Below are 21,642 nucleotides of genomic sequence, written 5' to 3'. Positions count from 1 at the left end.
GTGAAAGTTTGCTGGTGGAAAAAGCTATTAACATCAGAATTGGGCTTTTATATAATTGTGTCTCTTGAAGATCCTTCAAAATGAGAAACACATATCCATGTCCATGAAATGATTTGGGCAAAATTATACTGATGAAAGGAGCATGGATGACTGAGATGACTTTGAAGGGTCCTTGTAATGTGAGGATTCACTGTTCCAGGAGGAGTGATGGAAATCAAGGAACAGGATCTCCTACAAAATATTCACAACTCTTTGAAATGGAAATCAGGCTATTCCAATTTAGGAATCAAATTAGGGCAAATATTCAGGGTGTTAGCAGGCTGTGTTACTGCATTTTTGAAGTAGCAGCAAAAGGAGGGAGGCGTGCTTTCTCCTGGATGAAGCAGGATCTCACACAGCCTGTTTTCATCTTTACTTAGCACCTGCTGGCTTGGAGTGGTGTCGCCCAAGCAATCAGACGATGGACATGCCAAGAGCCTGATCTTCGTGTCTGCTGTCCCTCCCCCAGGGCCCCATGACAGCCTCTCCTGATATAGATGGACAGGGATCTGGTTTAAAATGACAGTCTCAAGTTCTTGCAGGAAGAGAAGGTGAATTCAAAGGAACAGCCAGACAAGCTTCCTTTCTTTGTAGGGATAATTGTCCCCCCTCACCATGGCCCATCTGGGAGCCCATTTTGCCTTCAGATCCCGCTGGCAGAAGACAGACAATGAACTCTGTCGACATAGCATGTCCTTTATCCTTCACAGAGCCATTCGCAATGACTTCTTTCAGAGCTATCTCTACCTGCTGGAAAAAATTCCTCTGGGTAAGTGAGTCAGAGCTACTATCAATAGATAAGGGGCAAGAAATGGCTGAATGGACTGTATGTGGTTGTGGAACTTTTGAAAGAGGGCCTTTTAGAACAAGGACACTTTTCAGAGAAAAAGAACCTACAACCAGGACTTTGGGTATGCATGTTTCCTTCTCCTGCTTTTATGGAAAGTGTCAAGGCCAAGTGCTGCCTGACCTCTATTTTGGGACTCTCATGCACCCTCAGGCACAGTGATTTGCTTCTCTGGGTTTGGGTTACTTGAATAACAGTCTTACACTGCTTGAATTTTGAAGGACATTTATAATATTTGCAAAAACATAGCGGTAATAAAGTGAGAGTATTAATGCAGTAGTGTAATAACTAGGAGTTAAAAAGAAAGGACAAACAGTAATAAGTCAAGGTGTCCTGTTTTGAGTGTGTGCATGTGTGTATATATGTATGGATGTATATGTGCCTGTGTAAATATGGTCACACACTGTATCATCTTGTCTGACATTCTTGAGTCACAATTAACAGTGAGAGCACCTAAAAGGAGCAAATTACAGTTTGGTCTTTGAATATTAAAAAAAAATATGCAGTAGTCTCTCTCCATTTCAGTTATTTCCTCTAGCTTTCAGGGAACTAGACAATAGGGCAATAAAAAGCTTGTCAGTTTGTCTATAATGTATTTCTCAGCCTCTGTGAAAATGTTACCTTAGGACATTCTTAATGGTACCAAAAAAGGAAATAACTTGTGATTCAAGAGTGAAGTGTCTCCCTTTGATTTAAATTTTCCCCAAATCAAAGCAGAAACAGTGTGTATCAGCACGAGTATATTTTTTATGGTTGTGTGAAAGCCACACTCTGCATTTGATGTTCCAGTGTTTCCAGATGAGGAAGGAGCTACATAATACTTTGTATTGCATTTAAGATACTATATGTTGACAGTTTACTCAGCATTCTTTTTATACCCACAATTCTATCTTCCCATACCCACGTCTTATTTTTTTCATGTGAGCAAAAGAAAATTCAGAGACTATGAGATCTAATCTAGATATATCTCAAACATCAATTCCAAAGAGCACCTGCACCCTTATGTTTATAGCAGCACTATTTACAATAGCTAAGCTTTGGAAACAACCCAAATGCCCAAAAATAGATGACTGGATCAAGAAGATGTGGTACATATACACCATGGAATATTACTCAGCATTCAAAAAAGATAAACACATGCAATTTGCAGCAACATGGATGGCGCTGGAAGGGATCATGCTCAGCGAAATAAGCCAGAAAGAAAAAGAAAAATACCGGATGGTCTCACTCATAGCAGGAATCTAGAAAACTTAAATAAGGGACCAGGAAAAAGAATAACTATAAGAAAATATCAAAATCAACAAACAACTATGAACCAGAGACACTCTATGGGGGGGGTGGGGGGCAGGGAAAGGAGGGCTTGGGTCAAATTAAGGGGGTTGTAATTGTATGGGGAATATAAAAAATAAAATTTAAATAAAATGTGAAAAAATAGATATCAAAGCAAAATCCAAGCCAAGGCTCTCTCTGTAAGTCACAATGCTCATAAGTAATTCTTTTAGGACATATTACACATCTTGTCTTTATCCAAATGGAAAAATTAGAATGGCCCATTTGGAAGGTAATGACATCCTGGTCACTTCAAGCATTGCTTTCCTAGAGTCATTCTTTGGGCTACATCTCAGTAACAGAAACTTGATAAGACAGTAACTAAAAGTAACTAACTGGTAAGAGATGCACTAAGAGGCAGATCATTGCCAATTTTTAAAAATAATTACTAGAGAGAAAGGAACTCAGCTCTGAAAGTTAGCTGATAATGAATTAAAAGGTAAGAATAAAACAGTTTCTTCTGAAAATCAGATAGAAACTACTTTGAGAGAATATCACTGTAATTTATATTTGACCCGGATCCTTTTCTTTTCCCAGTATAGTCATTTTTCTTTTATCTGTTAATGTTCTCTGTGACTGTACTGATGATTTGTCAACTATTTCCCACATTTAAATAACATTATTATTAAAGTGCCATCCCTTTGACAAGCTCTTTTAAGAAAACCCAATGTGAAACTTTCTTCTTAAGATAGTGATGGTGCATGGGTGAATTGGTGAAGGAAACTCTGTGGGGACCACACCTGAGGGGGTGGGGGAAAGCAAATATTGTTTAAAATGAACAATGATGTAAAAAAAATAAAATAAAATAATCAATATAAAAAATATAAATAAATAAATAAATAAGAGAAAGAGATAAAAAATTAAAAAAAAAAAAGATGGCTAGGGGGGACAGTGGGCAAGTGGACTTGCTCTACCTTCTTAGCCTTATCAAAAACTCCTGAGGCATTTCTGAAGTACCCATAGGATTCCATAAACACAGTTTGAAAACCACTTGTCCATTCTAAGCCAAGATGACTCCATTTTTCTTAGTAGCAGTTTTCCATTAATGAGTACTGCTTATTTTCTCTGACCCGGATAGTTTAGGCCAGACATTTGTTTCCCTTGAGAGTTACAGAGCTAACCCTGTGCACATTATTATCTTGGTTTTTAGAAATCAAGGACTAAATAAGTCAGCATAAACTAGATTATCCTGCAATAACAAATTAACCCTGAAATATGAATGGCCAAATCTATAAATATTTAATTTTTACTCTTGCCATATCATTTCAATACGCATATTTGATGGGAGGAAGGGCTTTGTTCTAAGTGAACATTCAGGGATTTGGGGTGCTAGAGGTTCTGTTAACTGGAACTTTGCTACAGACTGTGCAAGGGAAGATAGGAGTTAAATATTTACCTACCATTTTTAAGTATTTTGTCCCAAAACATATAATTATGTCTGTTTAAGATCTGTTTATGTGACCATGGCTAACTGCAAATGGATGCTGGGTAATGTGAGGGAGTATATACATATTTGGTCAGTATTGTTTCCACCAGGGAAAAACATTATTATTTTTTAGAGATAGAAATGCCTATCAGTTCTTTTTCTCTGATCAGTTCAATTATATTCAATGCAAATGGCAGTTATAGATTTATAATTTAAATGATTTTTTTTGTACAACATGGTTTTATCATTGGAAAAGTTTCAAGCATTAATGAGACTATGTTCTTCTGAATTCTATAATTTGATGATGATCAACAAAGACCTTTTTATTAATCTTCAAAGTTTTAAATTAAGGGTATAAGAAGAAAGAGTATTAGCTCTGAAAATACCTAAAATTCCCCCACCCCCCAGCCTTTTATTTTTCAGACAGCAGCTGAAGCATCTCTAATAGACTATAAAGTACTTAAAGGAGCAGAAATGAACAGCATAAATGTCTTCTCTGCCAATATGACTTTAATTTAATCAAAAGGCTTCCCCAAACCCTTGACTATGTTGCTTAATCCTTGGTTTTTGCAGTTTATAACTTATTTCTATGGAATGCATTTACACATGTTAACTCCCTACTCAACTCTAGTTTCCATGAAAGTAGAAATTAATCTATTTTGTCTTTTTCTATTATCTGTGTATTAGCATTTACCATGATTTCTGGAATATGAATACCTACTGAATGAATACCTACTAAACAAATTAAATGCCTCTTATAAATAAGTAGACCCAGGTCACTAAAATCCCCAGTTGGATTTCTGGTACCTACTAGTAGAGAAGTAACCTTTGCAAATTACTAAAGTCTCTGAGGATCATTTTCCTCAAAACTGCAGGGCTGTTGGAAGGGTTAAATGAAATTGCATATGTGAAAGCAGTCAATTCTTTATCTTACTGTGAGTCCTTTTCTAAAGTCACCAGGTAGCCTACCTTAAAACAGGCATTACAAAGACAATAAATAAGCTTCATTCACTATGTGGTATTTTTGAACTGTAGTGGATAGCAAGGTTTTCAGTTTGGAAATTAAACAGCCAGTCCTCCCTAGCAAGCTTCACACAGGTGTTTTAGAGTTAGCTTCCCTACTCTTGATGATTTCAAGATTTCACAGAAATGAAAATAAAGCTTTTCTTTCAAAAGGGTTGGGGAACCACCACTGCAGGAGATGCACAGGGAGTTTGTTGTTTGGGATAATTATGAGAATAAGGTGGCTACCAAACTCAATTCCACCTCTCTCCTTTCTTCCTCCCTCCAACTGCTTGCATTAGGTAGCATGAGGCTCACACCAGCACATTCTTCAGAGACATTGAATTAGGGGGAAATTTACTGAAATATTCTTGGCTAGTTTCAAAGATTTGTGGGGGAGCAAGGGCATGCATACAAAAAAATCTCCAATGGAATACTTATCTATGCCACTGAACACAACTCTCTTCAGAAAGAAATGGGAAGACCTTATGGCTCTGTTCTTAGTGTTGTGCATTTATTATTTTAGTTAATCTTCATAAATCACTATTAGGTGTGGCTATTATTTTCCCCACCTTATATCCAAAGAACTGATGCACAGAGGATTTAAGTAACTCACAAGGGATCATGTGGAGGTTGTTGGTGGAGGCAACTTAGAACACAACCAGTCTCTAACTCTAGAGTCTGTCTTTTTTAACCACAACATGGTGCTGTCTCCCATGTAAATGTCAACTATGTAACTGGCAACTTGACTAATGTAGCCAACAATAGAAGATTTACTTTTTTTTTATTTTGTAGAATATAAAATTAATCTCTGAAGAATATTGGCTTTCTATTGAGATAAGCAATGAAATAAGCACACAGGTATTTTTATATGGAATGTGGAAGAGCTGCAGAGGAGCATGGAGCCTGCTGAATCAACCTCTGATTCCAAGATGAAAATTCTCACCTGAAAAATCTGTACTAATATCTCTGCCTGACTTCTGGCCTTTTAATATCTTGCAGTGGGTGTGGTAGCACACCCCAAAAAAGGAATAGAGTTAGGAATGTCAGGGATGTGAGATGTGGTAGCTTGAGTAGATAGCTTGCTGGAGTGAGGAAAGTATATCATACCTTCCCAGCTTTGGTTATCTCATATGTGTTGAAACCTGAAAAGAGGTTAAGAAACACTGAACTAACCATCAGTTGAAAAAGAAAAAGCATCCTAAAAATATTTCAGGGTAGGTAATATGTTGAGAGGTAAGAAATATCAGACACCTAAAGATACAGAAAACAAATACCATCTAGAGATACTCTCAAGGAAATTCTGGGACTTAGTAATGACAACTTTTCTGCACCCTATTATAACTGTTGACTTCCACTAGAAACATTGATAAAGTCTACCATATACCTTCCTGAATTTGTATTGGTGTAAAAGTAAATGTGAATTTGAAGTTTTTTATACCACATGTCAGTGAGATTATATAGTGTTTGTGTTTCTCTGTGACTTATTTCACTTATATTTGAGGACATTTAAAATGGCCCTTGAGGTCCATACTTGTCATAAATGGCAGGATTCACTTCTTTTGAATGGCTGAATAATATTCTATTGTATCTGTATAGGTTTTTTTTTTTCCTTCCCTCCTACCCTCCCCCCTTTTTACTTTACCATTATTTCTTTTATGAACAAATTGGGAAGTACTCACTTACAAATATCTTTTATATAGGTCTTACCCTTCAAAAAAGGCATATCCTAATTGTTTTTTTTTTCCTACAGAAATAAAAGATTCACTAAATCCAATGTTCCAATATTCTCATTCTCAAATCTCTTCCAACTTACTGTCTAGACCTAATCTATCCTCTGAGGATTTTCAGATCAATTTTCAGTTGACACACAGGTCCAATATCTTGAATAAAGAGGCTAAAGAATTATATCCATTCATTTAAAAATATGAACAAAAATAAAAGAAGATAAACAAACAATGCATTTTTTTCCTTAGAGAGTTCACAAGGTCTTTTTTTTTTCTACTTCATGAAAATGAACTTGTATTTCTCACATTGTAACAAGTAAACCATTGGAGAGTCCTTGGGAGTTCAGTTCATAATGTAGGTCCTGAAATAAGTACCATGTTATATCAAAAGCAAATAGAATGTCTAGTCTCTATCTTAAACTACACCAAGTTTCACAGAGACATTGCAATCCTACCAGAATAAGTCACTGGATATATTTCTATGATAAAAATGCTTGTATTGATGACTAAAGCCTTATCTGAGTCAACTTTCACCATTGCAGGAGCTATCAGGAGGGGAGAACCTGGGACTGGCCATGACACCTCATATATCTTTTTAGTGAAATGCTCCTGTCAATTAGGTGAAAATGAGGATTCAAACCCATAACCATAAAAACCTACCTATTGAGTCTGCCCCCTACTGAGTTTGGCATTCACTTGTAGACTAAATGTTGCTGGCATAATGGACCATTCCCATTTCCAGATTAAGGGTTTTAATAGACTCCACCAACTAGTTGACTTAAGCAGGTGATGATGAGTGTGGCTGCTTTGCTGCTTTGGTTGGATCAAGGAGAGCCTTGTACTGTGACTTGCTTGTGATCCCAGACAACATTGAACCCTGGGAAGTCTCTATGAGCTGTGACTTTCTAGCTTAGTTTTCTGATACATAGGAAGAATTTGGAAGAGTTATGTTATTGGAATGGTTGATGATTTATTTTGTCATTCTTTTTGGATTTACAAATATTTATTGAGTCACCTGCTGTTGACAAAACCCTGAACCATGTGCTAGGTAGGAGAGATTGGTGTAGGTTCATGGTTCCCAATGTTTTTGAAAACAAGGACTCTCCTTTTAATATTTTATTTTCTCAATCGCTACCTTGTTTGTGTATAAGATAGTAAAAATCATCAATGCAATTCTTAAAACTTTAAAAAAATTGTATTTTTAAAATGACTATGCATAGTAGTTGACATATATGGATTATATAGATATAATATTGTTAGTTTTCTAGAAAATGATGTACATGGGAACTGATTTCTGCATACATTTCATCAAATGTATGATCATTCAGGAGTCCAAATATTGACTCCAAATGTCTTTAAATTGGAAAATACTGCTGTAATTCCACACATGAAACATAATTATAAATAATGGTGTTTATTGGATTTTTAGTACTTGGAATTAAAATTTGTGCCATTCATTTCAGAGTAAAATAGTGCATTAATCCTATGTCACAATATTTGTGTTAAACTGAAGAAAAAATTTTTCTAGTTAAGATTAAATTCTGTTTTCTAATAATCTCTTCTACTCAGCATTGTGTTAGACATTGGCTTGTTTCATATCCATATCATTTTTCTTTGGCTGTATATTTTGTTTTAAGCAAATATTTTCTTAGTGCATCGCTAATATTTTCTTAGACTATCAGTCCTGAATTAAGACTTTGTAACTCTATTACTTTTATTCCTGTTCTGTCTTTTTGTTTCTGCCCTATTAAATTTACTCATTGTTGTATTCTAAAGTTTTGGTTTTTGGTTCTTAAAGTTTTAATTTCTAAGAATTCTTTTTTTGGTGGATTTTTTTTATTTTCTTGGGTATGTAGAGAGAAGGAGGATTGTTGGATTATACAGTGACTTTATATTTAACTTTTTGAGAAATTGCCTGACTTCTTTCTTCAAAGCCATTATATGAGTTAGCAAGATTTTACATTACCAACAGTAGTGTTAGAAGTGTTCCAATTTTTTCACATGATGGCCAATCCTTGCTAGTGTGTACTTTTTTATTATAGTCATGCCGGTAGGTATAAAATGTCATTTTCTGAAGTGACTCGTGATAATTTATTGAAGGTTATTCAAGTCCTTCGCACATTGGTTTGGGTTGTTTCTAGATGTTAAAATCTTTATTAGATATGTAGATGTTAAATATCAGACAGGTAACTTGCAAATATTTTTTCCCAGTTTCATGGGTTTCCTTTTACTCTCTTGATGATGTACTTTGGTGCATAAGAATTTCTTAATTATAGCAAAGTTCAACTCATCTATTCTTTAGTTGCTTTGGGGTTCATATTTAAGAGACCATTGCCATAATTTCTAAGAATTCCTAGTTTTTTTAATTATCATTTTCTTGGCATTTTATTTATGATTCATGAATACACCAGTTCTTGCTTGTTCATATATGAGTTTTCTGTTTGGTTTTGGTTTAAATTAGCAACCATTTCCTGAATCACTTCTATTTCGTTTGTGGTCAGTTCTGATTGTTTATCTTTTTCTGATTGTTTATCTTTTCTGATTGTTTATCTAATCTGTTTTAGAAATGATTGCTTATACATAGTTAGGAATAAAGGACAGTGTCAATGATCTGTGTAATGGAAGTTTCTCTGATATATTTTTCTCCCCTAAGTAGAAAGGTCACAATAATCTCTCTATGTGCAGGTTGATCTTACCAGATTCTCATGATTGTCAACAGGTGAGGTGTTTTGAGTTCTATATATGCCAAATTGAATAGTGTTATAGGAAACCAACATTAACTGTTCTATTTCTCCCTAAACATGCACATATGTATGTATTGAGAAAAGAAGAATCCCCTTCTCTCTTCCCCCGGGATTATAGATGTGATATCTCTGTTCCTTTTGGGAAGAGGCATCTGTCTCCTCACTAGTGGTCTGTAGACAGACTTTTGATTAAAGCTTACTTCCTTTTGCAATTATTCTGAACTGTAAATTATTTGTTTAATGTACTTTTTGTATTTCAGAAAAAAGTCGGTGAAATCATGAGTCCATCAATGGTCTCTTCTTGTTTTCTTCAGTTATAGATTGAATTTATTGGAATAATTCTTGGGGATGTTGGGAAAGAGAGAAATCGAATACATGCATCAACTTATAATTTTGAACCAGAAGTTTCTCCCTTTCATCAACTTTCTATCATTACCTCCTGAATGTCTTCTAATAAAAATATTCTATCTCTGCAAGGGGGTATTTTTGTTTACCAAACACACTTAAATGCATATTCATTTATCCCTTAGATTTCAGAACAAATGTTTTTCTAGAAATAAATGTCTTAAACTATATCTCATATAGTTTCTGAAGTAATGAAATGATATGGTATATGTGAATGTGCCTAACATACTATCCAATTAAAAAATAGGTGCTCAATAAATATTCTATGTTTTTTATTATTGTATTTTCAGAATGTAGAATTCAAGCACATTTCTGTAATGTTGTTTTAAGAGACATTTGGATCTAAGTTGTTTGAAAGAGAGATAAAAAAAATCTACCTTGCAACCTACCTTGTAATTAGAAGTAAAAATGAATGGTTAAATTCATATCAAACATATGGAACTCATGGATAAAACTCACTACAAAATTAGTGGTATTCTTTTTTTAAATTATAGTAAACACTTAAATTTTTAAGAAATACAGTAAAAAGTTATAGGTTTATTAAAAATATAGGATTATTAAATTGTTAAATGCTAAATGTGAGATTATTAAAATGTTAAATTGTTAAATCACATGATTGTGATTTATAAATAAGATCCCCTAAGATCAGCTGCTTTAAGTTCACCCAAGGTTACATAGCAAATTTAAGCCAGAATTTAAACTCAGATCCTCTGAGTTCAAACCAGTACCCTTTCCTCCACAGTACACATTTGCAGGCATCTAAGAGAAAATACAATGTATGATAAGATAGAGCTTGTTACATGAATATTAATATATGTTAATAATATTTCATTTCCAGTGAAACTGTATGCTTTAACAAGTCAAGTCATCAATGGTGAAATGCAGTTCTATGCCAGAGCAAAACTTTTCTACCAAGAAGTACCAGCTACAGAAGAGGGTATGATGGGAAATTTCATTGAATTGTCCAACCCAGATATCCAGGCCTCTCGGGAATTTCTTAGGAAATTTGTTGGGGTGAGTTATCCAACTGAAACTTGATGAGGAAGCAAAGTCCTTGCTACCTGGAGCTCACATGTTTCTGTGTGCTGTCATGTAGGTCCTATTAAAGCCATAGCTCATTTAAGCATTTAGCCTAATGTTCAAAAAGGATGGGCATATCAGACCATTGGCATTTCATCCTCCTAGTATCAGTTAATCTCTCATGCTTCAGAGGAAGATGAACTAGCCATGATGATATTACGATTTGGGAATTAAGAATACATCTCTTTTAGAGTTTCATAAGTTAACAAGATGATTGATAAGAGATTATGCAATTTGGGATATTGGGGGTGATTTATTGATTCCCTGTAATAAAAATTAGATGCATTCTTATTTTTGGTAAGAAAATAAATACAGTAGAATCTCTTGATAATATTTTACACACTATTATTATTATTATTTTAAAAGAAAATAATCCTTTGTAGTCCTTCGTGTTGGGTGAAACTCTATTTCCTTATTTCCATGTCATATGGAGACAAACAGTATAGTGTAGGGGCAAAAAATTTGGGCTCTAAACTCAAAGGTTTCATCTACTTGAAGTATAAGCAATCCTGAACTTATTAATTAAATAATCTAAGTCTCAGTTTTCTTACCTGTGATGAACACACACCACAGACCCTACCTCATAAGATAATGTGAAAATCAAATGAGATAATAGGAGTCAAGTGCTGATTTAATGCACATAATTGTTATCTAATAAATCAAATTTATTTCTGCCACTACTTATAACATAATTTCATAAAATTCATTCTTTATATTTTAAGGAACTTCATTTAATTGTTGGAATATACCTACTATATACTACTGTTGCTGCTGGATCTACTGAAGACATAAAATCCAATTGGCAAACAGCAAATATATTTTGTACAAATTCATTATGAAGTAATTTGTTTGAACTTTGAAGCCCATTTTATTAAGAGGGAGAGGAACCAAAATAAGGGAAGGAAGTGCACAAGGGACTATGGTGATGGTACACAGGTGACTTCATGGTGGGCATTTTATAGGGAATACACTTGAGAGGAGAAAGCAAACATTGTACAAAAATGAACAGTGATGTTCACTGTGTGTTCATATATATATACACCTTTTTAAATAAATAATTTGCATATATATGTGCAAATATTTGCATGTATATGCATATTACACACATATATGTGAATCAATTTAAAAAAGATTTTAAAAACCTATTCAGAAGCATTCTATTAGGAAAATCCCTAGTGTTGAATTGAGAGTCACTTCACATCTCACCTCCCTGGTGCATTGAGTACCTACCTAGAGGAGAAAGGGTCAGAGTGGAGCATCACTAGGGCCAAAGTGACTGGATATTAGCCGAAGCCATAAGGGACAACAGAGCTGCCAACGGGTGTGTGCAAGTTAGGTTAATCTGAGTATTTCTAAATAAGTGTTGTTGACTGATTTTCCTAAGTGCTTATTCAAAGGTCAGTCACTCTGCCAAGTACTTTAGCAGTAAATAAATGTCTTATTTACTCTTCATAGCAATTCCAGTGGTTGAGTACAATTATTGTTCTCATTTTTGTACTGTGGAAACTGAGGCTTGGAAAGGTTAAATAAGTCATCAGGGTTACACAGCTGGTAAGAGACAGAGGTGGGACTTAAACCCAGTCAGGTCTGTCTGACATCAAACTCCCTATTCTTAACCAAGACATATTTTTTCCATTTGTTTCATGAAGTAGAAAAATACCCATATTTTTTCTTTTTTCTTTCCTTTTCCTTTCTTTCTTCTTCTCTTTTTTTTTGGGGGGTGGGGGACCACAGACCTCTCAACTTTTCTCCACTCTGGCAGAGAGCAATCCCTCCTGCTTGCTTCGTGGTGAGGCCTGCTTTGATCCCAATGCATTTCAGAAGCTTAGTTCGTAATCCAGCTGTCTTGTCACTCCTTGTGGAATGCCAAGCTGACCACAGGGATGCTGGTCAGACAGGGCCCATCCACACCCCCACAGACCTGGGAAAGGAAACAGTCTTGTGCTTGCATATTTTTGTTGGAAAAGAACAGCCTGCTCTTTCCAAACAAATATAAGGAGTCCTTAGTAGACAAGGCTCATTGTGAAGTCGTGGCCTCTAACTAAGAACAAACACGTTCTTTTTAAAGGAACGTTATTTTAGTATCTTGACCATAATATTCTGTTAAATTAGTATCCAGGTCAAGATAGTAGACCATAGGGAATATAAGTACCCGACATGATTTATCTTTATGTCCACAGGGAGAAGATTGTTTAATTTAGGGTTTTCCTTTCAACACTGGTGACATGGGACAGTGGGAAAAGGTGTTTAGTTTGTTGCAGATGTGTTTAGCAAATTAAAAAATGATTCCAAGCTGATTTCCATGGCATAGTTGAATACTTTCTGCTGTTTTAGTTTTTGAATAGGGAGCTAGTGGGGGCCTGAGAAGATTAGAAATTTATGAAATGTAATTAGTATTTATTGATATTTATTTTTTCATATTTCTTAGAGATTGGGTGACTAAAAAATTTGAGTCTACCTTACTTTATTTTATGTTTTTTATATAGTGGCGTTTTGTACTTTTGTTTTAGTCTTAAATTCCACTGAAATGGACTTAAAATAAAATTCTTTGTGAAAAAATATATAGGCAGAATCAAAACTAAGATATTATTCCTAAGAGTATTTTACTATTTTATATGGATCCATAAATAGGAAGATAGCATAATAAATGAAATAAATATAGCAGAATATTTTCCTTTGAAATTACAAGTTGATGTAATTTCATAAAGGGCATCAGATTTCAATGCAATCACAGATTCAGGCAAGATAGTGTCCAAAAGGTGGAAGATGTTGTTTTTGATCAGTCTTTAAATATCCATTATCAGAGGAGTTGCATGTGAATCAGAAACAGAAAAGGAAACTGATGCTGAGATATGGGAAGCAGTGCCAGCTATGTTGAATGAAATGGAATAAAGAGATTTAGGCAATAGTGGGGAGAGACTAGAAATACAAAGAAAGGGAATGAGTGATGGGCACCATTTTGATTTTTTATATTTTTTTATTTATTTATTTTTAAATTTAAATATTTTATTTTATATAATTCTTACATCTTTTTTCATCTTTACACAATGTATGCATTTTCATTTTGGTTATATTCCCCATACAATTGCACCCCCCTTATTTTGACACTAGTCCTTCCTTTCCCCGCCTTTCCCTCCCCAACCTCCTCCCCGCCACCCCCGTAGTGTGTCTCTGGTTTATAGATGCTTGTTGATTTTGATCTTTACTTTGTATTGATTAGTCTTTTTCCTGGTCTCTTATTTAGGTTTTCTAAATTCCTGCTATGAGTGAGACCATCCGGTATTTTTCTTTTTCTTTCTGACTTATTTCACTGAGCATGATCCCTTCTAGCTCCATCCATGTTGCTGCAAACTGCTTGTGTTTATCTTTTTTGATTGCTGAGTAATATTCCATTGTGTATGTGTACCACATCTTCTTGATCCAGTCATCTATTTTTGGGCATTTGGGTTGCTTCCATAGCTTAGCTATTGTAAATAGTGCTGCTATAAACATAGGGGTGCAGCTTCCCTTTGGAATTACTGTTTCTGTGTCATTTAGGTAAATACCTAGGTGTGGGAACGCTGGATCATATGGAAACTCTATGTTTAGTAGGTCAAGAAATCTCCACACAGCTCTCCATAGTGGTTGGACCAGTTTGCACTTCCACCAGCAGTGCAGGAGAGCTCCTTTTTCTCCACACCCTCACCTACATTTGGTGTTGCTAGTTTTTTTTAATATGTGCCATTTTCACTGGTGTGAGATGGTATCTCGTTGTAGTTTTGATTTGCATTTCCCTGATTACAAGTGATGTTGAACATTTTTTCATATGCCTGTTGGCCATTTGCATTTCTTTTTCAGAGAAGTTTCTTTTTAGCTCTTCTGCCCATTTTTTGACTGGATTATTTTCTTTGTTTTTGTTGAGTCTCATCAGCTCTTTGTAGATTTTTGTGATCAGTCCTTTATTGTTAGTGTTGTGTGCAAAAATGTTCTCCCAGTCGGTGGGGTTTCTCTTTGTTTTGGTTATTGTTTCTTTCGCTGTGCAGAAGCTCTTTAATTTGATGTAGTCCTAGCTGTTTTATCTTTGCCTTCACTATCACTCCTTTGGGTGATGTGTCTGTAAAGATGTCTTTGAGGTGCATGTCATGTAGTGTTTCGCCTATATTTTCTCCTATGTATTTTATGGTTTCAGGTCTTATGTCTAGTTCTTTAATTCATTTTGAGTTGGTTTTGGTGCATGGTGTGAGGTAGTGGTCAAGCTTCATTCTTTTGCATGTAGAGACCCAGTTTTCCCAGCACCATTTATTGAATGAAATTTCTTTGCTCCAGTGCATATTCTTTGCTCCTTTGTCAAATCTGTGGGTTTATTTCTGGATTTTCTATTTGATTCCATTGGTCTGTGTGTCTGTTCTTGTTCCAATACCATGCAGTTTTGATGATTATGGCTTTGTAGTATAGTTTGAAGTCTGGGAGTCTGATGCCTCCATTCCCTTTTTTTTTTCAGAAGAGCTTTGGCTATTTGTGGTTTTTGGTGATTCCATATGAATTTCATCAATAATTGTTCTATTTCTTTGAAGAATGTCATTGAAATTTTTATTAGAATAGCATTGAATCTGTATATTGCTTTTGGTAGGATGGCCGTTTTGATGATGTTAATTCTTCCAATCCATGAGCAGGGGATGTCTTTCCATTTCTTTGTGTCTTCTTCTATTTCTTTTAACAGTGCTTTGTAGTTTTCTTTGTATAGGTCCTTTACCTCTTTTGTTAGATTTATTCCCAAATATTTGATTTTTTTTGTTTTGATAGTAAAAGGGATGTTTTTTTAAATTTCTTGTTCTTCAGATTTATTATTTGTGTATAGGAAGGCTACTGACTTTTGCATGTTGATTTTGTATTCTACCACTTTGATAAACTGATTGATGAGTTGAATTAGTTTTTCTGTGGAGTTTTTGGGGTTCTCTATGTATATTATCATATCATCTGCAAATAGTGATAGTTTAACTTCTTCTTTTCCTATTTGGATTCCTTGTATGTCTTTCTCTTGTCTTGTTGCTCTGGCTAGGACTTCTAGTATTATATTGAAAAGCAGTGGTGAGAGTGGACATCCTTGTCTTCTTCCAGATCTTAATGGAAATGCTTTCAGCTTTTCACCATTGAGAATGATACTGGCTATTGCTTGTCATATATGGCCTTAATGATGTTGAAGTATGTTCCTTGTATCCCAGGAATTTCAAGGGCTTTTATCATGAATGGGTGTTGTACTTTGTCGAAAGCTTTTTTAGCATCTATTGATATTAACATATGGTTTTTATATTTCTTTTTGTTGATGTGTTGGATAACGTTGATTGATTTTCGGATGTTGAACCATCCTTGCATCCCTGGAATGAATCCAACTTGGTCGTGGTGAATTATCTTATGGATACATTGTTGGATTCTGATAGCTAAAATTTTATTGAGGATTTTTGCATCAGTGCTCATTAGGGAGATTGGCCTGTAGTTTTCTTTTTTTGTGTTGTCCTTGTTTGGTTTTGGTATTAGTGTAATGTTGGCTTCATAGAACGTGTTTGGTATTATCCCTTCCTTCTCAATTTTTTGGAAGAGTTTGTGAAGGATAGGCACTAACTCATCTCTGAATGTTTGGTAGAATTCATTTGTAAATCCATCAGGTCCTGTGCTTTTGTTTTGGGGGACGTTTTTGATTACCATTTCAATTTTACTGCTTGTAATTGGTCTGTTTAGGTGTTCTATTTCTTCTTTATCTAGCTTTGGGTGATTGTAGAGTTGCAGGAATTTGTCCATCTATTCTAGATTGTTGAACTTGTTTCCATATAACTGTTCATAGTAGTCTCTGATTATTCTTTTGATTTCTGCTGTGTCCGTAGCGATTTCTCCTCTTTCATTTGTGATCCTGTTTATTTGTGCTTTCTCCCTTTTTTCCTTTGTGAGCCTTGGCTAGGGGTTTGTCTATTTTATTTTTTTTTTTGAAGAACCAGCTTTTGGCATTTTGAATTTTTAAATAACCTGTGTCTCACCAATAACAGCTGTCAAATGTCCCACCTCTAAACTAATGAAGAATACAAATTAGAGGATGAGAATTTTCAGGGCTATTCTATTTCAAGTATTTCACTTTTCAGAGCCTCAGCTTCTTTGTCTGAAAGAGTAGAGGAATTAGACACAAGTGGTTCAAAATTCAAGGGCTTATTGGGAAAATATTAGGATAACTGATGGGTGAGCCATGTCTCTCTTTAACCAGTATAGCCTCATAGTTATTTACTTATTAAGAAAACAGAGTTCAACTATTATAACCTTCTTAGTATCTTCTGGCACAGTTCTCTGCATTCTCTTTGCTTTATGGTTCCATGGTTCTACTTCTAAAACCACTGGCAACACCATCAATCGTGGTTTAACAGCCAAATAATAAGAAAAAATTGTAATGAGAATCTCTAATTGAGCACACAAATTTTGCTAATTTTCAGTAGCTTCAAACAATTCCCCCATATTATTACTTAGAAAATGCTTCTTTTATGACATTTGCAAAATAAACCTTATCCAAGGTTTTTTTCTGAGTTAGTTTACTTAAAAGTAAAATGTTTGAATGAAAGGATCTGGAAAGTACAAGTAGGAATGGCAAACTCATAACATATGTATTACCACCTGCTCTCCCCTTGTTCAAGGCAGACATTGCTAATCAATCATAGACCTATTTCCTCTTGAGTCTGAGTTTGGCTTCTTTTCAACAAGATATTAGACAGACAGTAGCAAGGGAATCAGACTTGGCACTTGAGGTGACAATCCTAAAGTAGCACTGGCTTTGGAGTCACACAGTTCCCTCTTCAAATTCTATTCTGCATCAGGTGTGGTACTAGACATCTAAGTGTCCCCATCTTCAAAATGGTGAATAGTCTGAAAAGAAGTTACAGTTGCTTCACTTTTTATTCTTCACTGAACCTTTCTTGATATCAGGAATTCCTTTTGAAAGAACTGGAAAGCAACATTTCTGTTGCTTTTCAAAACTCACCTTTTGATCTTTAGTCAAATGCTTTTTTAATTCATTAGTTCCTGAGAAATCAAGTGTAGGCTTTCTCCTTAAGATCTTGATTGGCAACCTCAAGTATCTTGTTACTGTAATTTCTAGCACAAAACCTATTTAGCTGCCTTCCCAATTATGGCCAAATAATTTAGACCAGCTGAATCTTTGAATTTTTATAAGTCAGAATTACATATTACTTTATAGAAGCAAGTATGAGTTAGTTTTTATTGGCTGATTTCCCTCTTCCCCTACCACCCAGCTGTCTTTGACCCTCATTTATTTTAATGCACAGACCTACTTAAATAAAAACAATTGTAGGGTGCTTTGTGCACAGTAAATCAAGTTGTTTTTGGTACAAAGGCAGCAAATAATTTTTCATATGAAATGAGATAAAATGACTTTGCTGTAACCCCTTTTTTCTACACGATGGCACTATAAGCCACCAGTGCCAGGTGCAATTAAACCCCAATTTGAGATTGGAGCAGTCAGCATCTCCCTAGTTCAGGTTCTCAAAACTATTATTCAGACACAAGAGTAGGTAATAGAGTCCCCAAAATCATTTTTAAAAGATAAAATTCTAATCATCTGTAATGGCAGGAAGGGCACTGAGCAGGTTTTCAATGATTCCAGCAGACGGGGTAAAGTTGGAGAGAGTCCTGGAGCCCTTAGTGGCTTTTGCAGGCTTTTATTGTGATTTACCAGTTACATGGCTGGCAGGGGTGCTGGGGGGCTGGGAGGCCTGCCAGCCTCCCAGCCTCCAGCAAGTCTTCACTCTTTCTGGGCTCTCTGGCATTCTCTCATGGCCTCTCTGCTTCTCTCGTGGTTCTTCTTGTGGTTCTGCTCTCTTCTGTCCGTTCTCCTGGCGTCCCCATGATGCTGCCCTTATAAGCCCAGTCTCTCAGCACAGGTGAATCCCATCAACACATGCCCACACCCCACTCCAGGTGGCTGCCATCAGGCATGCATTCAGGACCACAGGGTTCCGTCATCTATCCTGATGGTGGGAGGGCAGAAAAGCCTGATACTTTTACCTTACCCTACATCATCCCCAATATAAATTGAAATATGTTTGTTGAGTGAATTGACTACTTCCAAACCATACCTTGCCTCCCTTCTCAGAGGTATCTCTTGTTAAAAGTAATTTAAAAACTCAGAAAGACTCTCACTGATTTGCTCTTTTTATATAATTTTTTTGCAAAGCAATTAGCTGTAGTGCAGTTGCAATTAGCTGTGGAATCGACCAAAATTTAAAGTTATCAAAGTTTTTATATTTCTATATTTTATAGAGTTTCAATAGTCCATTTCTTAGGGAAAAAATCAATTTCTTAAAACTAAGACATTTTTATGTTTTGAAATACTGCTTTCAATTCAATACCTGGCTGTATACATTTATTCAAACTCATTGAATCATATAATTAAAATGTTACATTTTATTGCATGAATTTGACCTAAATAAATTTGATTTTAATGAGGTAATTGGAGTGTCCAGGATGCTGGATAGTTATCTGTACTTGAAATATTCTACAAGGTGCCTTTCTGCAGGGTCCTGGCAGAGCTGGAACAGACTGTGCCTTGGACTGTGGCTCTGGGATAGGAAGGGTCAGCAAGCACGTCTTGTTGCCAGTTTTCAACAGCGTGGAATTGGTGGACATGATGGAATCTTTCCTCCTTGAAGCCCAGAACTACCTGCAAGTCAAAGGGGACAAGATAGAAAGTTACCACTGCTACAGCCTGCAGGAATTCACACCCCCACTGGGGAGATATGATGCCATCTGGATTCAGTGGGTTTCTGGTTAGTCCTTCATAATGTTGCTTCTGCCCTTCTCTCCCTTCCTAGATAAATAAGACAATACCTGGGGCCAATTTGAGTACTGGTGGAGAGGGGACAAGGACATAAATGGAGATTTAGTTGTACTTGTGCTTAGAGCTGTTAGCTAACCTTAGGTATTATGTCATCACTCCCAAAAAACTCTGGTCCTCAAGATTTCTCCCCTAACATTCTCTGTACAAGCCTGACAATTCCTGTCACTGGGAATCCTGTGCTTTACACCTGCCTATATCCTTACATTAACCTGAAAAACACTTGAATTACTTTAAGGAATGGGGACAAAAATGTCCTTATTGATTGGCAGAACAGCATTTCTTTAGATTTAAGTCCCCAGGAAATGAGACAGCAGTGAAGTGGATTTGTGTCTGTGTATATAGAAGACATAGAGGAGTATGACAGAATTGGGTTGTTGGGGACCCAGGGTCAGGGCAATAGTGTATCTAATGCCCATGAAGTACATGGGAAGAAAGATAGTATAATATCTGTTTCATAGACAGGGGTTGAGTGCCCTCAAAGAGGATATGTTCTCTTAACTAAATTTCCTGCAAGTAAAACAATTCAAGCCACTAAATGAGTCATGAATGAGTGAACAAATAGTTTCCTGATTCTTAGTCCTTTTATCTTTCCTACTCACCTCCCTCCACACCTACAATTTCATCCTCTTCCCCTATCCATTTGGCCTCACCTGTAGGGCATCTGACCGATAAAGACCTTCTTGCATTTCTTTCCCGTTGCCGAGATGGCCTGAAAGAAAATGGCGTCATCATACTGAAGGACAATGTAGCCCGAGAGGGCTGTGTCTTCGATCTCTCTGACAGCAGTGTGACGCGGGACATGGACACACTCCGGAGCCTCATCAGGAAGAGTGGGCTGAAGGTGCTGGGCCAGGAGAAGCAGGATGACTTTCCAGAACAGTGCATTCCCGTGTGGATGTTCGCACTGCACAGAGATGGACATTCCTGATTCACCGTGGGAAAGACGAGCTAGACTGTACAGTGATGCTCTGGGTTCTCCCCTGAGATGCCCCTTATAATTCATGTAGGGATAGATGGATTCAACGCATGTCTGGAAATTACTGATTTAGTGTTTTTACCTTTCTACCTATCGTATATATACACGAAGATACTGTAGATTTTACAAAAGATAGATGGAGTGAAACATGAGGACAAACGCTTTAAGAGACTATCTGTATCCACCTCAACTGTACAGGTATACACAAAAACAGAAAAGGGAGCAATGTTCACAAAATTAAACCTGCTTTGATCTCTGAAGGTTTGCATTATAGAGTAGTCCAGGGTGGGTGGGGCAAAGTCTAGGCCACCTTTCCTTGTGCTCATGCTAAATACCTTACGCATACTTCCTCTTGGGCCTACAGCGTCTCTGAAACCAACCCTCCTCCCCCAGTTAATGAGGCTACTAGTCAAAACAGTCTTATGAAAACTAGTCTATTACTTAATTTTGTCTTTGGCCTTTCTCTTGGTTAAAAAAAAAAAATAGATGATTTCACTTTCTATTCTGGGTCATTTTCACCACCCAATGATGTAATTTAATAACAGAAGACTGCATTTCACTGATGAGGAAGGTCTCCTTTCAGGAGAAAATGTTGTATTGAAATTTCAGCTGTGAACATATAAGTAAATGTCATTAATAATCTAATTTTAGTCATTGGCTTCCAACAGTGCTTACTTCAATTGCAGCTGTTCTGTCTCCTAAATTGATATGGATGTACATTAGAAAAAGAAGGGAAATGAAAAACCTGAAAACTGAGCTAAATGGATTAATTTTAGGCATTGGAATGATGAAAAATAATCTAAAATTATTTAAAAAACAAAAATGTAACATAAAAATTTTTATTAGCAAATTGTTTAAATATAATGCTATTGTCTCAAAAATACGCCAATATCTTCATGTTGATGTATACATTTATGTTTTGATATGTATTGAAACTTCTATGAAATGCAAAGAATCAATTTAAGCGAAAGTCTATTATATGAATATCCTACCACCATAAAAATCTTATTTGCAACTGATAGCTCTAACTTAGGAAAAAAACAACTATTGTAAAATATTTACTACCTCATTGTAGCATTATCTAAATAATTTCATTTATGTTCTGGGAAATTGTTAGAGACCCTGTCCCTAGCACCTTACAGCTGTGATATGTTATTCAGCATGCTCTAGGGTATCAAAACAGAATGTAAGCTAGAAC

General features: G+C 35.8%; 1 protein-coding gene across 1 annotated transcript; it reads left to right on the top strand.

The window, feature by feature from the left end:
* Window positions 1-654: 654 nt before the first annotated feature.
* Window positions 655-20,396, top strand: NTMT2 (N-terminal Xaa-Pro-Lys N-methyltransferase 2; the record flags this gene model as incomplete). The annotated part of the gene is made up of 4 exons (XM_084251018.1): window positions 655-808; window positions 10,358-10,533; window positions 19,148-19,397; window positions 20,125-20,396. The coding sequence occupies 4 exons, from the start codon at window positions 655-657 to the stop codon at window positions 20,394-20,396; spliced, it is 852 nt and encodes a 283-aa protein (XP_084107144.1).
* Window positions 20,397-21,642: the final 1,246 nt, after the last annotated feature.

The sequence above is a fragment of the Talpa europaea genome, assembly GCF_964194135.1.
Source record: "Talpa europaea genome assembly, chromosome: 12".
NCBI lineage: Eukaryota > Metazoa > Chordata > Mammalia > Eulipotyphla > Talpidae > Talpa > Talpa europaea.
Note: the sequence above shows the minus strand (reverse complement) of the source record. Positions and strands in the feature narration are given on the sequence as shown.